The sequence below is a fragment of the Giraffa tippelskirchi genome, chromosome 2 (genome assembly GCF_054371585.1).
Source record: "Giraffa tippelskirchi isolate mGirTip1 chromosome 2, T2T-mGirTip1v1.2.pri, whole genome shotgun sequence".
In the NCBI taxonomy this organism is placed as follows: Eukaryota; Metazoa; Chordata; class Mammalia; order Artiodactyla; family Giraffidae; genus Giraffa; species Giraffa tippelskirchi.
In genome coordinates, this window is record NC_137276.1 from 87,604,861 (window position 1) to 87,623,813 (window position 18,953).

General features: G+C 36.3%; 2 protein-coding genes and 1 long non-coding RNA gene across 6 annotated transcripts in view; all 3 read left to right on the plus strand.

The window, feature by feature from the left end:
- Positions 1-16,674, plus strand: part of LOC145539804 (phospholipid scramblase 2-like) — a 63,301-nt gene extending 46,627 nt beyond the window's left edge. For 3 of the 4 annotated variants that reach the window (XM_081573964.1, XM_081573963.1, XM_081573965.1), the window contains 3 exons: positions 2,215-2,376; positions 11,641-11,802; positions 13,765-14,165. In XM_081573964.1, coding sequence (XP_081430090.1) covers positions 2,215-2,376; positions 11,641-11,802; positions 13,765-13,818 — 378 coding nt within the window. In that variant the 3' untranslated portion in view covers positions 13,819-14,165. Of the gene's footprint in view, positions 1-2,214; positions 2,377-11,640; positions 11,803-13,764; positions 14,166-16,428 lie in introns of those variants that run through there. The other variant, XR_014077967.1, reaches the window with a different exon arrangement.
- LOC145539816 (uncharacterized) lies at positions 2,791-5,766 on the plus strand. Its single transcript, XR_014077974.1, has 2 exons — positions 2,791-2,896; positions 4,554-5,766. It is a non-coding gene; the product is annotated as an uncharacterized LOC145539816 (long non-coding RNA).
- The window catches only part of LOC145539805 (phospholipid scramblase 2-like), a 58,123-nt gene continuing 52,960 nt past the window's right edge, over positions 13,791-18,953 (plus strand). The window contains exon 1 of the mRNA XM_081573968.1: positions 13,791-13,953. The gene's annotated coding sequence lies outside the window, so the exon portion shown is untranslated. The remainder of the gene's footprint in view (positions 13,954-18,953) is intronic.

Sequence of the window (18,953 nt, forward strand, 5' to 3'; positions counted from 1 at the left end):
GAGCACCTTCAATCCACAAAGACTAGGTGTCTCTTTCATAGTATTTGACAGCCCTCTGACAGATACAAGGATCTCAGGGGGAGGCGCCAGGTCACAGATTGTTTATAGGATGTCGCCCTTTGCTTATATCTCCACTGGTCTGAGATTAACACTGCCTGGGTCACTCAGTGATCCATGAGAGCAGAGCAGATAGAGATACAGTCACACAGATTTATGTCTAATATTGTACTTCTTTTGAAAAGATAACTGAACTCCATAATGTATTATTTTGTTTTCCATGTCATTTAGGAATGACATTCCACATACATTTATTAAGTATAATATCTATCATAAGAATATCTGAGGAAACCAGAATTTGATGGAATATGCTCTACAATCTATAGAGCTCATTAACATACATTATATTATTGATCTAAAACATCCCTAGGAAGCCCTTAGTTACGATGAGCATACTGGGATACTCTCAAAGTGGCCCAACTGTATAGCAGAATGAAGACTCTAGGCCTCATTTTCTTTCCATCCTAGCACTATTGCCACTTATATTTGAAAACTGCCCCAGTGATCAGGGCTCTGTTCATACATCTAAACTACTGTTTTTAAACACGTTACAGGAAAGAGTTCTGGATAATTTAGACATTTTTTTGTAGGCACGGATATTTTAAAATATATAAGACCAGCAGAGCAGTGCTTCAGTGAACACTGGGCGTGCAGCCTCCCCAAGTTGGTATCTCATCTCTTCCACTTTGCAGCTGGGGAATCGGATATAAGTTAATTAACCTCTCTGTTCCTTAAGTTATTTCCTCTATAAATAGGAATAACAGAACCAACCTTCTAAGAATATAGTGTGAATTAAGTGTTTATAAAACAGTATCTTGCCCTTACAAAGTGAGCAAAGGACCTAGATATTTTGTCAACAAAGACATACAAATGGCCAACCCATATATGAAAAGGTATTCACATAATTAACCATCAGAAATGCAAATCAAAACCACATCACACTTGTTTGAACAGCTCTTTTTTAAAAGACAAGAAATACAAATTGGTAAGGATGAGAAGAAAAGGGAACATTTGTATGCTCTTATTAGCAATGCAAATTGGTAAAGCCACTATAGAAAACAGTATGGAGTTTCCTCAGATAATTGAAAAGAGGACAACTCTAAGATCTAGTAATACTACTTTTGTGTATATATCCAACAGATATTAAATCAGGTTTTCAAAGATATCTGCATTCCATGTTAATTACAACGTTATTCATAACAGTAGATATGGAGACAACCTAAGTGTTTCTTGAGAGATGAATGGATTAAGTGTGTGTGTGTGTGTGTGTGTGTGTGTGTGTATAAAATACATATAGATAGATCACATTTATATACACATCTGTACATATACACACAATTGAATATTATTCAGCCAAAAATGGGGAAAAAATCCTGCTGTTGTGATAATATGTATGTATCTGGATGGTGCTATATTACATGAAACAGATCAGACAGTGAAACACAAATACAGTATGGTTATCACTTAAATGTGAAAAAAACTTAACTCCTGTAAATAGATTAAAATGGTGGTTGCAAGGAACTCAGGGGTGAGGGAATGGGGAGATTTTGGTCATCAGTACAAATTTTCAGTTATAAAATAAATAAGCTGTAGACCTCTGATGTATATCATGATGACAATAGTTAATAGTATTAGAGTTGACCCTTGAACAACAAGGGTTTGAACTTCACTGGGCCATTTACACATGGATCTCTCAATAATCACATGCTGCAGTACTACCTAATCTGTGATTGGTTGAATCCTCAGACGAAGAACCTTAGATATGGAGGGCCAGCTTGCGAAGGCAGATTTTTGACTATGCAGGATAGGGGTGGGGAGGTTGAGGTGAGGGTCAGGGGAGTCAGTACCCCTAACTCCTGCTTTGTTCAAGGGTCAACTATATACTGTATACTTGAAATTTGCAAGGAGTAGACCCCAATTATTCACACCAAAAAAAGTGGCTATATGAGGTGATGGATGTGTTGAGTGTGGTAGTCATTTCACAATGTACATGTATATCAAATCATCATATGGTATACCTTAAATATATTACTATTTGTTAATTATACCTCAGTAGACTTGGAAATAAAGACTATACTGATGAGAGCTCTTATTAGACATCTGATGATAGTGATAATGATGATAATGATATATTACATTTATTCTTTTACTTTTTAGATAGAAATCCATGCTCCTCCTGGTATACCAATAGGATATGTTACTCAGATCAGGCATCCATTTCTGCCAAAGTTTAGAATTCAAAATGAGAATAGAAAGGATGTACTAAACATTATTGGTCCATGTTTTCTGTGCAGCTGTTGTGGAGATATTGATTTTGAGGTAAGAGATGTGATAATTTTTATAATATTGGCTCATAAGAATATTATAATTTTGTAAGATATTACAAACATATTAATAAATATTTGTATACTGATCTCAAGAGGAAGGTAATGTGCTTATATATTTAACTTGGGCTAGAGAGGGGGATTTTTCTTTTATTAAACATCATGATTCTAAATGTGAAAAAAGAGAAGAAACTTATAGTCAAATAAAATAAGCAAAACATCTAACATTTAAACATGGTGTTTTCTCCAGACCACCATCATATCACAATAAAGTGAGCCACATGAAAAAAAAATAACAATAAAATAAACATGGTGTTTTCTAATGGACGTACTATGTATTATCTATACAAATGAAAATGCTAACATTGTCTTCAAAATCTGATTTCCATAAAAAATGTTCCTTTCTTAGTCTGAAACACAGGCTGCCAATGCTCTAAGCCCTCTTCAGAAGCTCTAAAATCTCTGGATTCCTATAAAAAGCCCAATTATGCAAAGAGTATCAGAACAAAGATAATGTAAGTTATACTACCCAATTATGCTTTTTATAGTCTCCCCTTTATCTTTCTTTGTATTAAACTGTTCTCTATAAACCATAATATATCAGTGTATTTACCACATAGAAGAAGTTCATCACAGCAAATTTTCCAAACAGATGAGGCCTAGTCCCATAGTCCAAAGTATTTAGTTGCAGAAGGTTGAGATATTTTATAACCTAATCTTAATGTCATGATTCTCTTGGAAAATCATAAAATTTGCTAAACTGAACTCACTCATTTCCATAGAAGGGGCAAAATTCTCCTAACACCAAGCAGGGTTGCCCCCTTATGATAAGATATGCGAAATCTATCACTGTCCCCTGACTTCCTAAGATTTCCCACTATCCAATATCTTTCTTTTACATTATCTGACTGGCTTCCCTAGTCATATAGCTTTTGTCTGTTAGACTCTGACTATATGAAGATGAATCATTCTCCCAAGAGACATCAGAGTCTACTAACAGATGGATAATTCCAAGAAAACACACACAACATAAAGAGATTTTATAAAGCTCTTTTAAAGGCATTATGTGCATACGCACACACATACACATACACACACAGGTATTTGTTATTGTTGTTCAGTCACTAAGTTGTGTCCAACTCTCTGCAACCCTATGGACTACAGCATACTAGGCTGCTTCCCTGTCCTTCACTATCTCTCAGAGTTTGCTCAAACTCATGTCCATTGAGTTGGTCAGTCTTAAAGGAAATCAACCCTGAAGATTCATCAGAAGAACTGATGCTGAAGCTTGAATACTTTGGCCACCTGATGTGAAGAGCTGACTCATTGGAAAAGATCTTGATGCTGGGAAAGATTGAGGGCAAGAGGAAAAGGGGACAACAGAGGATGAGGCTGGAATCACCAATTCAATGGCATGATTTGAATAAACTCTTGAGAGACAGTGAAGGATAGAGAAACCTGGCATGCTGCGGTCCATGGGGTTGCAAAGAGTTGGACACGACTTAGTGATTGAACAACAATCCCTGATCACTAGGGATTTTGAGCATTTTACTTTAGGTTTACTGGCTACTTGTATTTGCTCTTATTGCTTTGTTTGTCTATCTATTGAGTGGTTTATTTTTTGTCAGCTTATAAAAATAATTTCTGTATTAGAGATATTTATTCTCGATTTGTCTTCTGATTTATAAATATTTTTCAAGAAGTATTCTACCTTTTGTGTGTGTGTGTGTGTGTGTGTGTATATATATTTATTTATATATATGTGTGTGTGTGTGCTGTACTTAGTTGTTCAGTTGTGTCCAAGTCTTTGTGATGCTATGGAATTCTCCTGGCAGGAGTACTGGATGGATTGCCATGCTCTCCTCTAGGAGATCTTCCCAACCTAGGGATCAAACCCACGTCTCTTACCTCTCCTGCACTGGCAGGTGGATTCTTTACCACTAGTGCCACCTGGGAAGCCCATACAGAAATTTTATATCTATAGGTTTTGATATGTCTATTTTCATAGTTTCTGATTCTTTTGTCTTAATTACAAACATATTTTACCTACTATTTTTTAAACCTCTTTATATTTAAATGTTTAATTCAGTAGAAAATTTCTTAGTACCATATAGGAGCAAACTTTTTTTTTCCTGCATTTTTAATTCTTATTTACTTATTTGGCTGTGCCAGGTCTTTAGCTACAACATGCAGAATCTTCAGTTGTGGCATGCGAACTCTTAGTTGTGGCATATTTACTGACCAGGGATCAAACCTGTGCCCCCTGCATTGAGAGTGTGGAGTCTTAGCCACCGGACCACCAGGAAAATCCCAAGCTGTATTTTCTTTCAATGGCCAGACAGTATGTCATCAGACTTGATTTAGGAAACTATTAATTCCTTGCTGAATTAAAATATCATGCAAACATTAAACATTAATTTACCAGACATTAAACTCCTACAAATAACAGAATCTATTTCTAGATTCACTCCTCTGTTGTACTGACCTGACAATCTGATTTTACAGTAGTGCCTTATGATATAATTATGGTGACATAATATGTCCTCTTTCAAGTCATACCAAATGATCACTCAATATTCTTCTTTGATATTATTTTCTTGCTATTATCTAGTATTTCCCCTCACATGAATATTAAAGTCATTTAATTTTTCAGAAGTTAGAATCTAATCAGGATTGTTTAAAATCTGTTTATCATTTTTTAAATTAACATATTTATGATGCTAAACCTGATCCATCCAAGAAGTATTCACTCATATCTTGTTTTATATTTTTCATAAGACCGTATAGGTTTCTTCATATAGAAACTTTGTGTTTTTATTAAGTTTATTTGTAATTTATGCCATTATCACTGTTAAAAATAAGTGCTATTATTAATTGTGAGAAAAGCTATTTATTTTTCTTATTTTTTATCCAGCCATATGACTATATTCTAATATTAAACACAGGTGTTTCTGCTTTATTTATTTAACTTTCCTAGGTATAACATCACTGTCATTTCAAATGACATTATGGTAGCTCTTCTAATTCTTCTATAGCAGTTGGCTCATTTTTTTCCCAGCCTTCCTACAGGTCAAAAATTATAACGATGATTACAGTAAAAGAATAACTATCAATTTGATTACTTCAGTTGAAACAGTAAAAAATACTCCTGTATTTTTTATTAATTAGTATTTGTCTAATTAATTAGCTCCTGTCTCCTCCCCAAAGGTCATACTTTAGAAATATATTGCTTTGATCTTTCATACCATTTTACTATTCTTATGTTGCCTAACATAGCACATACTATGCAAGGTTGTTATGAGCATTAAATTGTAAAACTTTGTGCCATGATTATAGTAAATGTTATACATTGTATTAGTAAGTAATAAAATATCTTTCACAATCATTGATGTGATCATTTGCTTATAATTTATCATTTTTAAAGTATTTTACACTTTATTACAGTGCATTGTTTGATAGGTTTATCTGCTAATGTTCTATTTGGATTTTTTATTTATATTTACATTATATTAATAAGTGATTTGCAGTTTTATTTTCAGAATATGTTTATCAAATTTATGGATTTATAAATTTAATTCAAATATAATATACCATAATGCTGGTTTTTTATCCATATGCTGCTACTGCTAAGTCGCTTCAGTCGTGTCCGACTCTGTGCGACCACATAGACGGCAGCCCACCAGGCTCCTTCGTCTTTGGGATTCTCCAGGCAAGAATATTGGACTGGGTTGCCATTTCCTTCTCCAGTGCATGAAAGTGAAAAGTGAAAGTGAAGTCGCTCAGTCGTATCTGACTCTTCGCGATCCCATGGGCTGCAGCCTACCAGGCTCCTCTGTCCATAGGGTTTCCCAGGCAAGAGTACTGGAGTGGGGTGCCATGGCCTTCTCCTTTATCCATATATCTGATACTAAATGTATGTGTTTTATCTCTCACATGAAACAGTTATCCTATTCTCTGGACCCTAGTTGGGTATGCAACTTAATTCAATTCTGACACTAATTGGAGTTGATGCAGATCCCACACTGACCTCAGATGCTAATTGCAAGTGTCAAACCTACTGTACTTCTGACCTAACAGCCATCAATCAGATAGCTCCACAATCCCCTCCGCAGGTTCAGTATTTCGGTAGGATAATCACAGCACTAGGAACACATTTTACTCACGCTTAAAGGTTTTTATAAAGGATATTATAAGATACAGATGAACAGGAAGATGAAGAAGTATACAGGGCAAGGTCTGGAAGGGTCCTCAGTATAGGAGCTTTCGTCCCCATGGAGTTGTGCTATGCCGCCTTCCCAGCACATAGATGTGTTCCCCAACTTGGAAGGTCTCCAGTACTCCATTGTTTATAGAGTATTTATGGAGGCTTCATTGCATAAGCGTGATTTATAATATCACTGGTCACTGATGAATAAATCAATCTCTAGCTCCTGTCTCCTCCCCAAAGGTCGAGGTAGGAGTTCAGGGTGCCAAATTTCTAATTATTGCTTGGACTTTCTGGTGACCAAATCCCAGCTCAGCTGGTAAAGAATCTGCTTTCAATGCAGGTAACCCTGGTTCGATTCCTGGGTCTGACAGATCTGCTGTAGAAGGGATCGGCTACTCACTCCAGTATTCTTGGGCTGCCCTGGTGGCTCAGCTGGTAAAGAATGGGTTCAATCCCTGGATTGGATTGGGAAGATCCCCTGAAGAAGGGAAAGGCTACCCACTCCAGTATTCTGGCCTGGAGAATTCCATGGACTGTATAGTCCACGGGATCACAAAGAGTCGGACATGACTAAGCAACTTGCACTTTCACTTTTCAGGGGCCCACAGCTACCAGTCATCTCGTTAGCCTACAGAACTTTCATTCCTCAGAAGATTCCAAAAGTTTTAGCAAAAATGTGTGCCAAGAACTTGGGACAAAGAACACATATTATGACAAGATACTCTCCTATAATCCCTATCAATCAGAAAATTATAAGAGTTTTAAAACTCTATGTCAGCAAACAGGGACAAAAAAACCCCAAAAAACTAAATATGTATTTCTTCTTATGTCACAAATACTAATTAATAACTTCAGGGTTGAAATAACTTTATGATAAAAATTTTCTCTTATTAGAAGTTAATCTAGAATTTAGCTAAAAATTATCTGGTCCTAACATCTTTCCAGTTGGAAGTCATTATTCATATCTCTGATGTTTTTCATTCAAAAATATTATATTTTTATTTTTTACATGAATTTTGGTACAGTTTAAAATTTCCTGCTATAGGAATCAAGAAGGGGAAATGTTAATATCTAATAGTAAGATTTTGGTGACAGGTAAGCTATTTTCTGTGTTTTCAAATTTTTTAAATATTTCAAAAATTAAAAATAAATTTTAAACAAAGATTTCTTTACAAGCTACATATGCTTAAATGACAGCTACTAGCAGATACAAAATGGAGATGTACAAGAGATTTGTATTAATGTTTTGCCACAATAATGTTATGTAACATGTAACCCTTAAAGTTAACCAACTTAAAAATAGTCATTTATTTTCATGGTTAAGGGTCTGAAGGTCAATTGTGTTTGGGGTATATACCTAGGCTCAGACAGATGGCCCTGATTTTGGCCGTAAGTTGGCTTCAGGTCTGTTCTAGATATGTTCATTCTAGAGCTGCTGCAATAGCAGCTGCCTGGATCACGCTTTTCTAGTGGCTGATCACTGGAGAGCAGGACCAAGGTTAAACCATTCAGCCATGTCTAAGGTCTCTGCTGGTGTCACATCCACTAATCCTCCATTGGTTAAACAAGGAACATGGTCAAGTCCTAATTTCAATGTGCAGGGAAGTATACTGGGTTTACAGAGAGAAGGCACTGAAATGACTATTTGATGAACAGTAATCCAGGCTATCAGGCTTCCTCAGTTTCTCAGCAGTAAAGAATCTGCCAGCAAAGCAGAAAATGCAGGTTTGATCCCTGTGTCAAGAAGATCTCCTGGAAGAGGGCATGGCAACTCACTCCAATATTCTTACCTGGGAAATCCCATGGAGAGAGGAGCCTGGCAGGGTTCATGGGGTCGCAAGAGTCAGACAAGACTTAGCAACTAAATGACAACAACAATTCATGTTATCTTAGTGTTCATATTAGAAGTTTAACAGATTTTTAGAGAATTTAACCAACCATGTCCAAATAAAACACTTCAGTCATCCTATGTTATGGAACAGGTCCCAGCTTGAGTTAGGGCTTCAAAGGTTATGCCAGCACGCATGCTACCTTATGCATATTTGAAAAGGACATTTCTCTTCCAGGTTCGACACAACTCTGCCTATATATACCCTGGCAAGTGCACTATATGCCCTCTTGGTGAGGTGCATTTCTGTGGTAACAAGCTGTTCAACTCTCTATCATGGCCCTTGGCTTTCCTCAAGCTGAACTGTGAAAGTAAAAAAATTTTATTGGAGCTTCTTTGTTTCATACACTTCCACTTTTGTTGTCCCCCATCCTCTCCTGTTGTCCAGACTTATCTATCCCAAGCTTTGAGCGGGAGCATCCCAGTTCAGTTCAGTTCAGTCTCTCAGTCAAGTCCTACTCTTTGGGACACCATGGACTGCAGCATGCCAGGCCTCTCTGTACATCACCAACTCCATGAGCTTGCTCAAAAGTCATGTCCATCGAGTCGTTGATGCCATCCAACCATCTCGCCATCTGACCTCCCTTTCTCCTCCTGCCTTTAATCTTTCTCAGCATCAGGGTCTTTTCCAATGAAGCAGTTCTTCATACCATGTGGCTAAAGTATTGGAGCTTCAGCTTCAGTATCAGTCCTTCCAATGAATATTTAGGACTGACTTCCTTTAGGATTGACTGGTTGGATCTCCTTGCAGTGCAAGGGACTCTCAGGAGTCTTCTCCAAAACCACAGTTCAAAAGCATCAATTCTTCGGCGCTCAGCTTTCTTTATGGTCCAACTCTCACATCCATACACAATTACTGGAAAAACTAGCTTTGACTAGATGGACCTTTGTTGGCTAAGTAATGTCTCTGCTTTTAAATATGCTGTCTAGGTTGGCCACAGCTTTTCTTCCAAGGAGCAACCATCTTTTAATTTCATGGCTGCAGTCACCATCTGCAGTGATTTTGGAGCCCAAAAAAATAAAGTCTGACACTGTTTCCACATCTATTTGCCGTGAAGAGATGGGACTGGATGCCATGATCTTTATTTTTTGAATGCTGAATTTTAAGCCAGTTTTTTCACTCTTTTCTTTCACTTTCATCAAGAGGCTCTTTAATTCCTCTTTGCTTTCTGCCATAAGGGTGGTGTCATCAGCATATCTGAGGTTATTGATATTTCTTCTAGCAATCTTGATTCCAGCTTGTGCTTCATCCAGCCAAGCATTTCGCATAATGTACTCTGCATATAAGTTCAATAGGCAGGGTCACAATATACAGCCTTGATGTACTCCTTTCCCAATTTGGAACCAGTCCATCGTTCCATGTCCAGTTCTAACTGTTGCTTCTTGACCTGTATACAGGTTTCGCAGGAGACAGGAAACATGATCTGGTATTACCATCTGTTGAAGAATTTTCCACAGTTGGTTGTGATCCACACAATCAAAGGCTTTGGCATAGTCAATAAGGCAAAATAGAAGTTTTTCTGGAATTCTCTTGATTTTTCTATGATCCGACAAATGCTGGCAATTTGATCTCTGTATCCTCTGCCTTTCTAAATCCAGCTTGAACATCTGGAAGTTCTCGGTTCATGTACTGTTGAAGCCTGGCTTGGAGAATTTTGAGTATTATTTTTGCTAGCATGTGAGAGGAGTACAATTGTGCAATAGTTTAAACATTCTTTGGCATTGCCCTTCTTTGGGACTGGAATGAAAACTGACCTTTTTCAGTCTTGTGGCCACTGCTGAGTTTTCCAAATTTGCTGGCATATTGAGTGCAGCACTTTCACAGCATCATCTTTCAGTATTTGAAATAGCTCAACTGGAATTCCGCCACCTCCACTAGCTTTGTTTGTAGTGATGCTTCCTAAGGCCCACTTGACTTCACATTCCAGGATATCTGGCTCTAGGTGAGTGATCACACCATCATGGTTATCTGGCTCATGAAGATTTTTTTGTATAGTTCTTCTGTATATTCTTGCCACCTCTTCTTAATATCTTCTGCTTCTGTTAGGTCCATACCATTTCTGTCCTTTATTGTGCCCATCTCTGCATGAAATGTTCCCTTGGTTTCTCTAATTTTCTTGAAGAGATGTCTAGTCTTTCCCGTTTTATTGTTTTCCTCTATTTCTTTGCACTGATCACTGAGGTAGGCTTTCTTATCTCTCCTTGCTATTCTTTCAACTTTGCCTTCAGATGGATATATCTTTCCTTTTCTCCTTTGCCTTTCACTTCCCTTCTTTTCTCAGCTATTTGTAAGGCTTCCTCAGACAACCATCTTGCCTTTCTCAGACAACCATCTTGGCTTTTTGCATTTGTTTTTCTTGGGGATGGTCTTGATCACTGCCTCCTGTACAATGTCATGAATCTCTGTCCGTAGACCTTTAGGCACTCTGTCTATCAGATCTAATCCCTTGAATCTATTTGTCACTTCCACTGTATAATCATAAGGGTTTTGATTTAGGTCATACCTGAATGGTCAGGTGGTTTTCCCTACTTTCTTCCATTTAATTCTGAATTTTGCAATAAGGAGTTCATGATCCCATCAAGTTACTTATTGGTTACTTTACTTCAATCAAAATTGCCAGTCCTCTTTTCCAGGCTCTTGGCATTTCACATTTTCCTGCTGACAGTGAGTGATAATGGGGCCTCGCATCATGTTTAAAGACTTAGCCTAAGTCAACTCTTTGTCACTGTCTTAAAACTCAACTCAGATGGGAGTTTCATGTACGATCTTCCTGATGGCTTCTAGAAATTTCATCAAAGAAATATTTCGTTCACTTTATGGTTGTATCTTTTCTTGTTTAACTTTTATTTGGGATCAGTTCCAACTCATTTATTATTGTCGGTCTTAATGTAAAATAAAAATATTAAAATATTTTAGCAAAGCTACTTTCATATAAGTTGTTTACAGCAAAGAAACAGTTTTCTCAATTATCTGTATGTGTGTGTATATATATATATATATATATATGTATATGGATTTATATGCATCTAATGAGTGATATAATTTTCAAAGTTTGTTATGGCCCATAATTTTAATAGAGTATTTGTTATATTCCAATTTTACAGGCAGTTTTATTATTATTTTCTAGAATTCTTTAAGACTTTCTCCTTTTCTTCCAATCTAGATTAAATCTCTTGATGGAAAAAATGTGGTTGGCAAGATTTGTAAGCAGTTTACTGGGATTGTTAGAGAAATATGCACAAACTACAGTAACTTTGACATTCAGTTCCTTTCAGACATTGATGTGAAAATGAAAGCTGTGATACTTGGCGCATGTTTCCTCATTGTAAGTTTATTCTTGCTGATCTTCAGTATAGGTTATTTTTCTAGTATCATTCTGAAATTACTTACTAAATTTCACATTTTAAAAGTGATCTTAAACTTACAGATTTTATTCAAAGGGGTGACGTTTAATCCTTGCTCTGATATTTCATTTTCTCCTGATACTGTGGATTCAGAGGTGACTAGCTTTCTCTGGAAAGTCAACTCAATTTCATGTCAGTATATGGACCTTATGTGTTAATGAGAGGCCTTGGTCTTTGGGGCTTGTATTAACAAAAATTAAAATTCATGCTTTGAGGAATACTTTAAATAAGGGCTTAAAATGGCATAAATTCAGTGAAATAGGGAGAATTCCTCTTGACTCACTATTAAATAAATTAGTATAAGTTGTAATCTGCAACAAGTATATTGTCAATCAAGAAATTAAAAGTGCAAATTGAGAGGAAATACATGGGATAGAGCAATGATTCTGAACTTGTCTTCACATTAAATCACCTAGGGAAATTTCAGAAACTCCAAGTACCAAATCATACCCTGAGTTCAATTAAATTAGAAGTTCAGATTCAGAAGTTTTGTATGATTCCATATCCAGTCAAAATCAAAGATATCTGAGACAGAGCAATGATTTTTACCCTTAATGACTCAATGGACATGAGTTTGAACAAGCTCTAGGAGATGGTGAAGGACAGGGAAACTTGGTGAGCTGCAGTCCATGGGGTTGCAAAGAGACAGACATGACTAATCGACTGAACAACAAAAACACCAGGGAAACCCAGTGGTAGTATTAAGAAATGACTTAACCTTCCTCTAAAGGACCTTTAAGGATTAAGCAACACTTTGTACAGATTGGTAATTCATTGAAAATGGTTTAGACTAATTGACTGAACAACAAAAACACCAGGGAAACCCAGTGGTAGTATTAAGAAATGACTTAACCTTCCTCTAAAGGACCTTTAAGGATTAAGCAACACTTTGTACAGATTGGTAATTCATTGAAAATGGTTTTGTTAATTGGTTTTAAATAGGCATAAATAAAATAGTTATAAATCCAAATTTTAGAAAGATAAATCCTGTTGTCTATGTGAACAATGAATTTGAGAGGTAAAATTACAATAGTATAATTACTAGTGACTTACAACAAGTATTAAATTATTTCTATTAAAAGAACAAAGGAAAATAATAGATGTGAGAGAAATAAATTTCATAGGATTTGGCTAAAGTTATAGGGAAGGGAGTTCTGCATAGACACTGATGGGCTTGACAACCTGGAAAACACAGTAATCAAATTTGGAAGACAAATCATGAAACTGACACAAAAGCTTCTAAGGTGCATTCTGACTCTTTAGATAGCCATCATTTTTATGGGAAAAAAATCTAAAAATTATATATGCAATGCTCATCACAAGTTATACTGCAAGAGAAGGACTACAAAAAGTTGAGGAAGAAAAACTGAAAGAAGAAAATTCTAACAGAGATTATAAAAAGTGAAATACAGAGAAATTGTGTGTGCATGCTCAGTCATGTTCAACTTTTGGTGACTCTGTGGACTCTAGCCCTCCAGGCTCCTCTGTCCATGGGATTTTCCAGGCAAGAACAATGGGGTGGGGCGCCACTTCCTACTCCAGGAGATCTTCCCAACCCAGGGATCAAACCTGAGTCTCCTACATTGGTAGGCAGATTCCTTACCACCATGCTACCCAGGAAGCCACATAGAGAAATTACCAAAGAGTGATTAAATTCATGCAGGTACCAATACATGAATGAATTATAGGGCTTAACTGATCCTAAAATAGAAAGCTGGAGGTTCACTTATGCAGCCATAGACTTCACCTGATTTATTGTTTGCAGTTAATTTTTCTTGTTTAACAGCTATATTAGTGTTTTATCAGATCCCATAGCATTTCTGTACCAGAGAATTATATATGTTTTGCTTCTCAATATTCTTTTCTGCATTTTTTAAATTTAGGACTTCATGTTTTATGAAAACAATGGATGCACTAAGTTCTTGGCACTGATTTAGCAACCTCATAAAAGTCTCTCATAAAAGAAAATTTGGTATCTACAATGAGTGGGATTATGAAAAGGAAAACTCAGTTTTTTTTACTTTTAAAGTATTATACCATGTGTGAAATCCTCTGTGATTCCTGTAGTCCAGGTATGTGATTTTATGTCAAAACTATATAGTTTATTTTCTGTTCACTGACTTATGTTTTCACACATTTCTTTAAACATTCATTGTATATTTGAAAGAAACTATTTTGGACATTTTACCATTAGACGTGAATCTTTTTATGAAAAACTGCTCTGAATTGTAGTCTGTTTTTTCCATTATATAGCAAACATTAAACACTTAATTATAATATGAAATATTTGTAATTAAATCTAGTTTTTTTATATGTAACAACTAATGTTACTCTGCAAATACTATATATTCAAAAGTTAACATTAATATATACTAAATTTCCTTTATAATTATGTTTAAATAATACTTAATATGCATATTATTAAGGAAAAGTAAAATTTGTATTTGTTTTATATGCAGGAGTTCACTTTATATAAACTTCACCTATAATCTAAACTGCTACTATAAATAAGACATTAACAGGAATATAAATGACCATTTTTTAATAGTTTTCAGTACAAAGAAAGATATGACTCTTTCCCAAACACAGATACATTTAAAAAAAACCTCGTTCACTAGAACTAGGGTATCATTACAATTTTTGGCATAATTATTAATCTGTAATCATTACTTCATATATTCTATCATTCATTGAACATGGTAATTCTGAGATCACTTTAGGTGTTAAATGACATACATATTCCTTTACAGAACATAAACTTCTATAATGGTCTATTATTATTTATACCAATAATCAAAATAACTGATAAAAAATTCTTGATATATTTCTTTGTATATAGATAATTTTAAACAAATTATAAACACTAAATTCAGGTGGTACTCTGAGCCCTGTACATTTACCACTCATTCCCTTTTGCCCCTTTAAAAGGAGCAAAAGCATATGATACCATTAATAAAACAGATACCAGTACTAGAAACTAGGATTTCTATATGTCAGAAAGTTAGAAGAATTTTTATACCCGGTTTTGTAGAGAAAATTCAATCGAGAGAGAGGAGAGGTCCAACCCACAATTTACCTCATAGAAAGGAAAAGTATGCTGATTAAGAAATAAGAGATTAGGATAAGAAATAAGAGATCATCCTCAGGGGACTTCCAACATCCCTCAGTTCAGTTCAGTTGTTCAGTCATTTCTGACTGTTTGCGACCCCATGGACTGCAGCATGCCAGGCTTCCCTGTCCATCCCCAACTCCTGGAGCTTGCTCAAATTCATCTATTGAGTCAGTGATGCCATCCAACCATCTCATCCTCCGCTGTCCCCTTCTCCTCCTGCCTTCAATCTTTCCCAGCATCAGGGTCTTTTCCAATGAGTCAGCTCTTTGCATTAGGTGACCAAACTATCGGAGTCTCAGCCTTAGCATCAGTCCCTAGCTCCTAATATTGAGACCTTAGGGATGCCAGAGGAGCTGCAGGAAAAGTCATGTCTAGACCACCTTTCATTAGTCTAAGTAATTTACCAGATGCCACATTCGTTTGATGAGATATAACCGAGGCACTCACATTCAGTTTACAGTTTACAGCATGCCAGGTACAGTGAGGTACTTGTATAGCTGGATCCTAGTGGCATCAGTTATGCCAGTTAGAGAAGGAGGGCTTTCCAAGATGTCAGGTACCACAGTCAACCCAAAAAGAGGTTAAAGTTACAGACAGACATAATCTCTGTACAGCTACATGTTGCTTCTGTTTTCCTTCTCAGCTTCCCTGTTTCCCACTTATTTGCATAAGACTCATAAGCAAAGTAAAACAGCATCTGATCAATCTGAAGAGTTCCTTCTTCAATTGTACAGGGAATATTTGAGGAGAAACTAATACACTATCTGTAAAACTTAATATTCAAATATTAGACAATACTTTCTCTTTAAATATTTACAAAGAGAAAAATGATCAAACATAAAAAATTAGAACCTTAAGTAAGAAAATACCAGGAATTGCCACAAATGTCTTAATTTATAATCTCAATGAGATTTAAGGGACTGTTGCATATTCACTTCTGGACAGGCAGAGAAAAAGGAATATATTGATGTGGCAAAATTTTAATCAACTTGTAAAAATACAATGACTACATTTTAAAGTATGACGGAGAGATTAGAAGAGTAGATTTCATAATGTAGAAGGATATAACACAATAAGTAAAACATTTTAGAAATTCTCCTGGAAGTCAGAAAACACAAAATACAGAGAAAAGGGGGATTCCTGAGGAACGTATCTATCAACTTACATTTATGCACAACAGAAAATCCAGAGAGAAAATGCAGATGGAGCCAAGAGAGTAATAAAAAAAAGTAATAAAACTTATTTGCAATTAGGATAGACTATTCTTTCAGGTGAATGAATTTACCATATACCAGAAAAATTCATGAACATACCTGTTTATGTTGTTAAATAATAATTATAATATCATAATAATTATTATAACATTATAATTGTGTGTCTGTGTGTGTGCATATGCTCTGTTGTGTCTGACTCTTTGAGATCCCATGAATTGTAGCCCACCAGGCTCCTCTGTCATGGGATTTTCCAGTCAAGAATACTGGAGTGGGTTGCCATTTCCTTCTCCAGAAGATCTTCCCGACCCACGGATCAAACCCGCATCTCTTGACGTCTCCTGAATTGGCAGGCAGATTCTTTACCACTGTGCCTTGTGGGAAGCCCTCCTATTATAATTATTTATTAACAAAACTATATTATAGGCATTGTTAGATTTAATAAAACAATTTCAGTAACCTAGATTCCATGATATTTCCACAGTCTAGTTCATTTTTTCTTATTAAAAAGGTTCAATAAATTCAGTACTGTTTAATCACAAGCATTTAAAGGATTAAAGTGTGTGGACCAAATAGAAATCCTATAAAGGTATTGTGCTCTTAAGCCCTATTTCCCATGCCTGCTCTTGAACGGAGACCTTACCCTGTCAGAGATTCTGTCCCTCAGGTTGAGGTGACTTAGAGATGGGAGGTCATGGACTCATTCAGAACAAGGGCTCCCATTGCCAGTATTTTCACCCAGCAAAGAACAAAGGAAAAGCATCACATCTCAGGTAATTATTCTACTCAACAATTTCTAGATGTTGGCTTCTTAATACTATTCTCTACCCAAATTGGGGTCTCTGAGAATTAAGGCAGGAAAAAGTATAAGATAAGCCTTGAACAACTTATGGAATAGAAATGAGGCACTCAGGATGAGGGTGGTGAGGCACTCAGGATGAGGGTGGTGTGTCAAAAGAATAAAACTGAAAGGGCTCCAACCAGCAAAATTAAGGAGGATCAAAATATTTTAAAAGAGATTATTATCATTAGATAAAATAGAACACTATGCATCCCTAGAGATAAAATAAACATGAAAAGTTTGAGGAAGAAAAAGATATACACAGCTTCAATATACTGTCACATGAAACCTATTTACTTTTAGAGGGAGAAAGAGTAAATAACTTTCACAGCAGCTTCTAGCAGCTACCACCATAATCAAATGATGGAAGTGATCGTCCTTAGTAATTGGACAAAGTGCAATTGAGTATTGCCTGATAGAATGTAGTAAGATGCAGCATCACAGTGATTTTGACATGTTGTCTAGAATAGCACATAGTCAAGTAATAATTTTCCAGGTTTTACTGAGATATAATTGACAACATTGTATTATTATCTTTGAGATCCCACAGACTGCAGCCCACCAGGCTCCTCTGTCCATGGGATTCTCCAGGCAAGAATACTGGAGTGGGTTGCCATGCCCTCCTCCAGGCATCTTCGTGACTCAGGGATCAAATCCATGTCTCTTAAGTCTCCTGCATTGGCAGGAGGGTTCCTTAACCACTACTGCTGCCTGAGAAGCCCCTGTATTAACTTTTTACTTTGGCCACCTGATGCGAAGAACTGACCCATTGAAAAGACCCCGATGCTGGGAAAGACTGAAAGCAGGAGGAAAAGGGGATGACAGAGGATGAGATGGTTGGATGGCATCACTGGCTTGATGGACATGAGTTTGAGCAAGTGCCAGGAGTTGGTGGTAGACAAGGAAGAGTGGCGTGATGTAGTCCATGGGTCACAAAGAGTCGGACACGACTGAATGGATGAACTGATAATGATTTGAAATATGTACATGTTGAAAAATGACTACCACAATAATAATAACAGTATCAATTACATCACATAATCTTTCACTTGTGATGAGAACTTTTAAGTTCTTACGAACTTTCAAATATGTGACACAGTATTGTTAACTATACTCACCACGCTATACATTACATCCCAGAACTCACTTGCCTCATAACTACAAGTTTGTTCCATGTCACTACCTTCACCCATTTTGACAGACCCCTAACTATTGCCTCTGGAATCACCCAATCTGTTCTCTTATCAATGATTTTCTTTTTTTGATTCTACATATAAGCAAGATCATATGATATTTTCCTTCTCTGACTTATTTCACTTAGCATTAATAATCTTGATATATATGTATATATATATGCATACAAGTACATATGTATACATATGTGTGTGTGTATATATAAATAAAGCACTAATCTGAAAATGAACCCCTGTGTTCACTGCAGTGGATGTTGGAAATTTATCTCTGGTTCCTCTACATTTTCTAAATCCAACTTGAACATCTGAAAGTTCACGGTTCACATACTGTTGAAGCCTGGCTTGGAGAATTTTGAGCATTACTTTACTAGCATGTGAGATCAGGGCAATTGTGCAGTAGTTTGAACATTCTTTGGCATTGCCTTTCTTTGGGATTGGAATGAAAACTGACCTTTTCCAGTCCTGTGGCCACTGCTGAGTTTTCCAAATTTGCTGGCATATTGAGTGCAGCACTTTCACAGCATCATCTTTCAGGATTTGAAATAGCTCAACTGGAATTCCATCACCTCCACTAGCTTTGTTCGTAGTGATGCTTCCTAAGGCCCACTGGACTTCACATTCCAGGATGTCTGGCTCTAGGTGAGTGATCACACCATCGTGAATATCTGGGTCGTGAAGATTTTTTTGTATAGTTCTTCTGTGTATTCTTGCCACC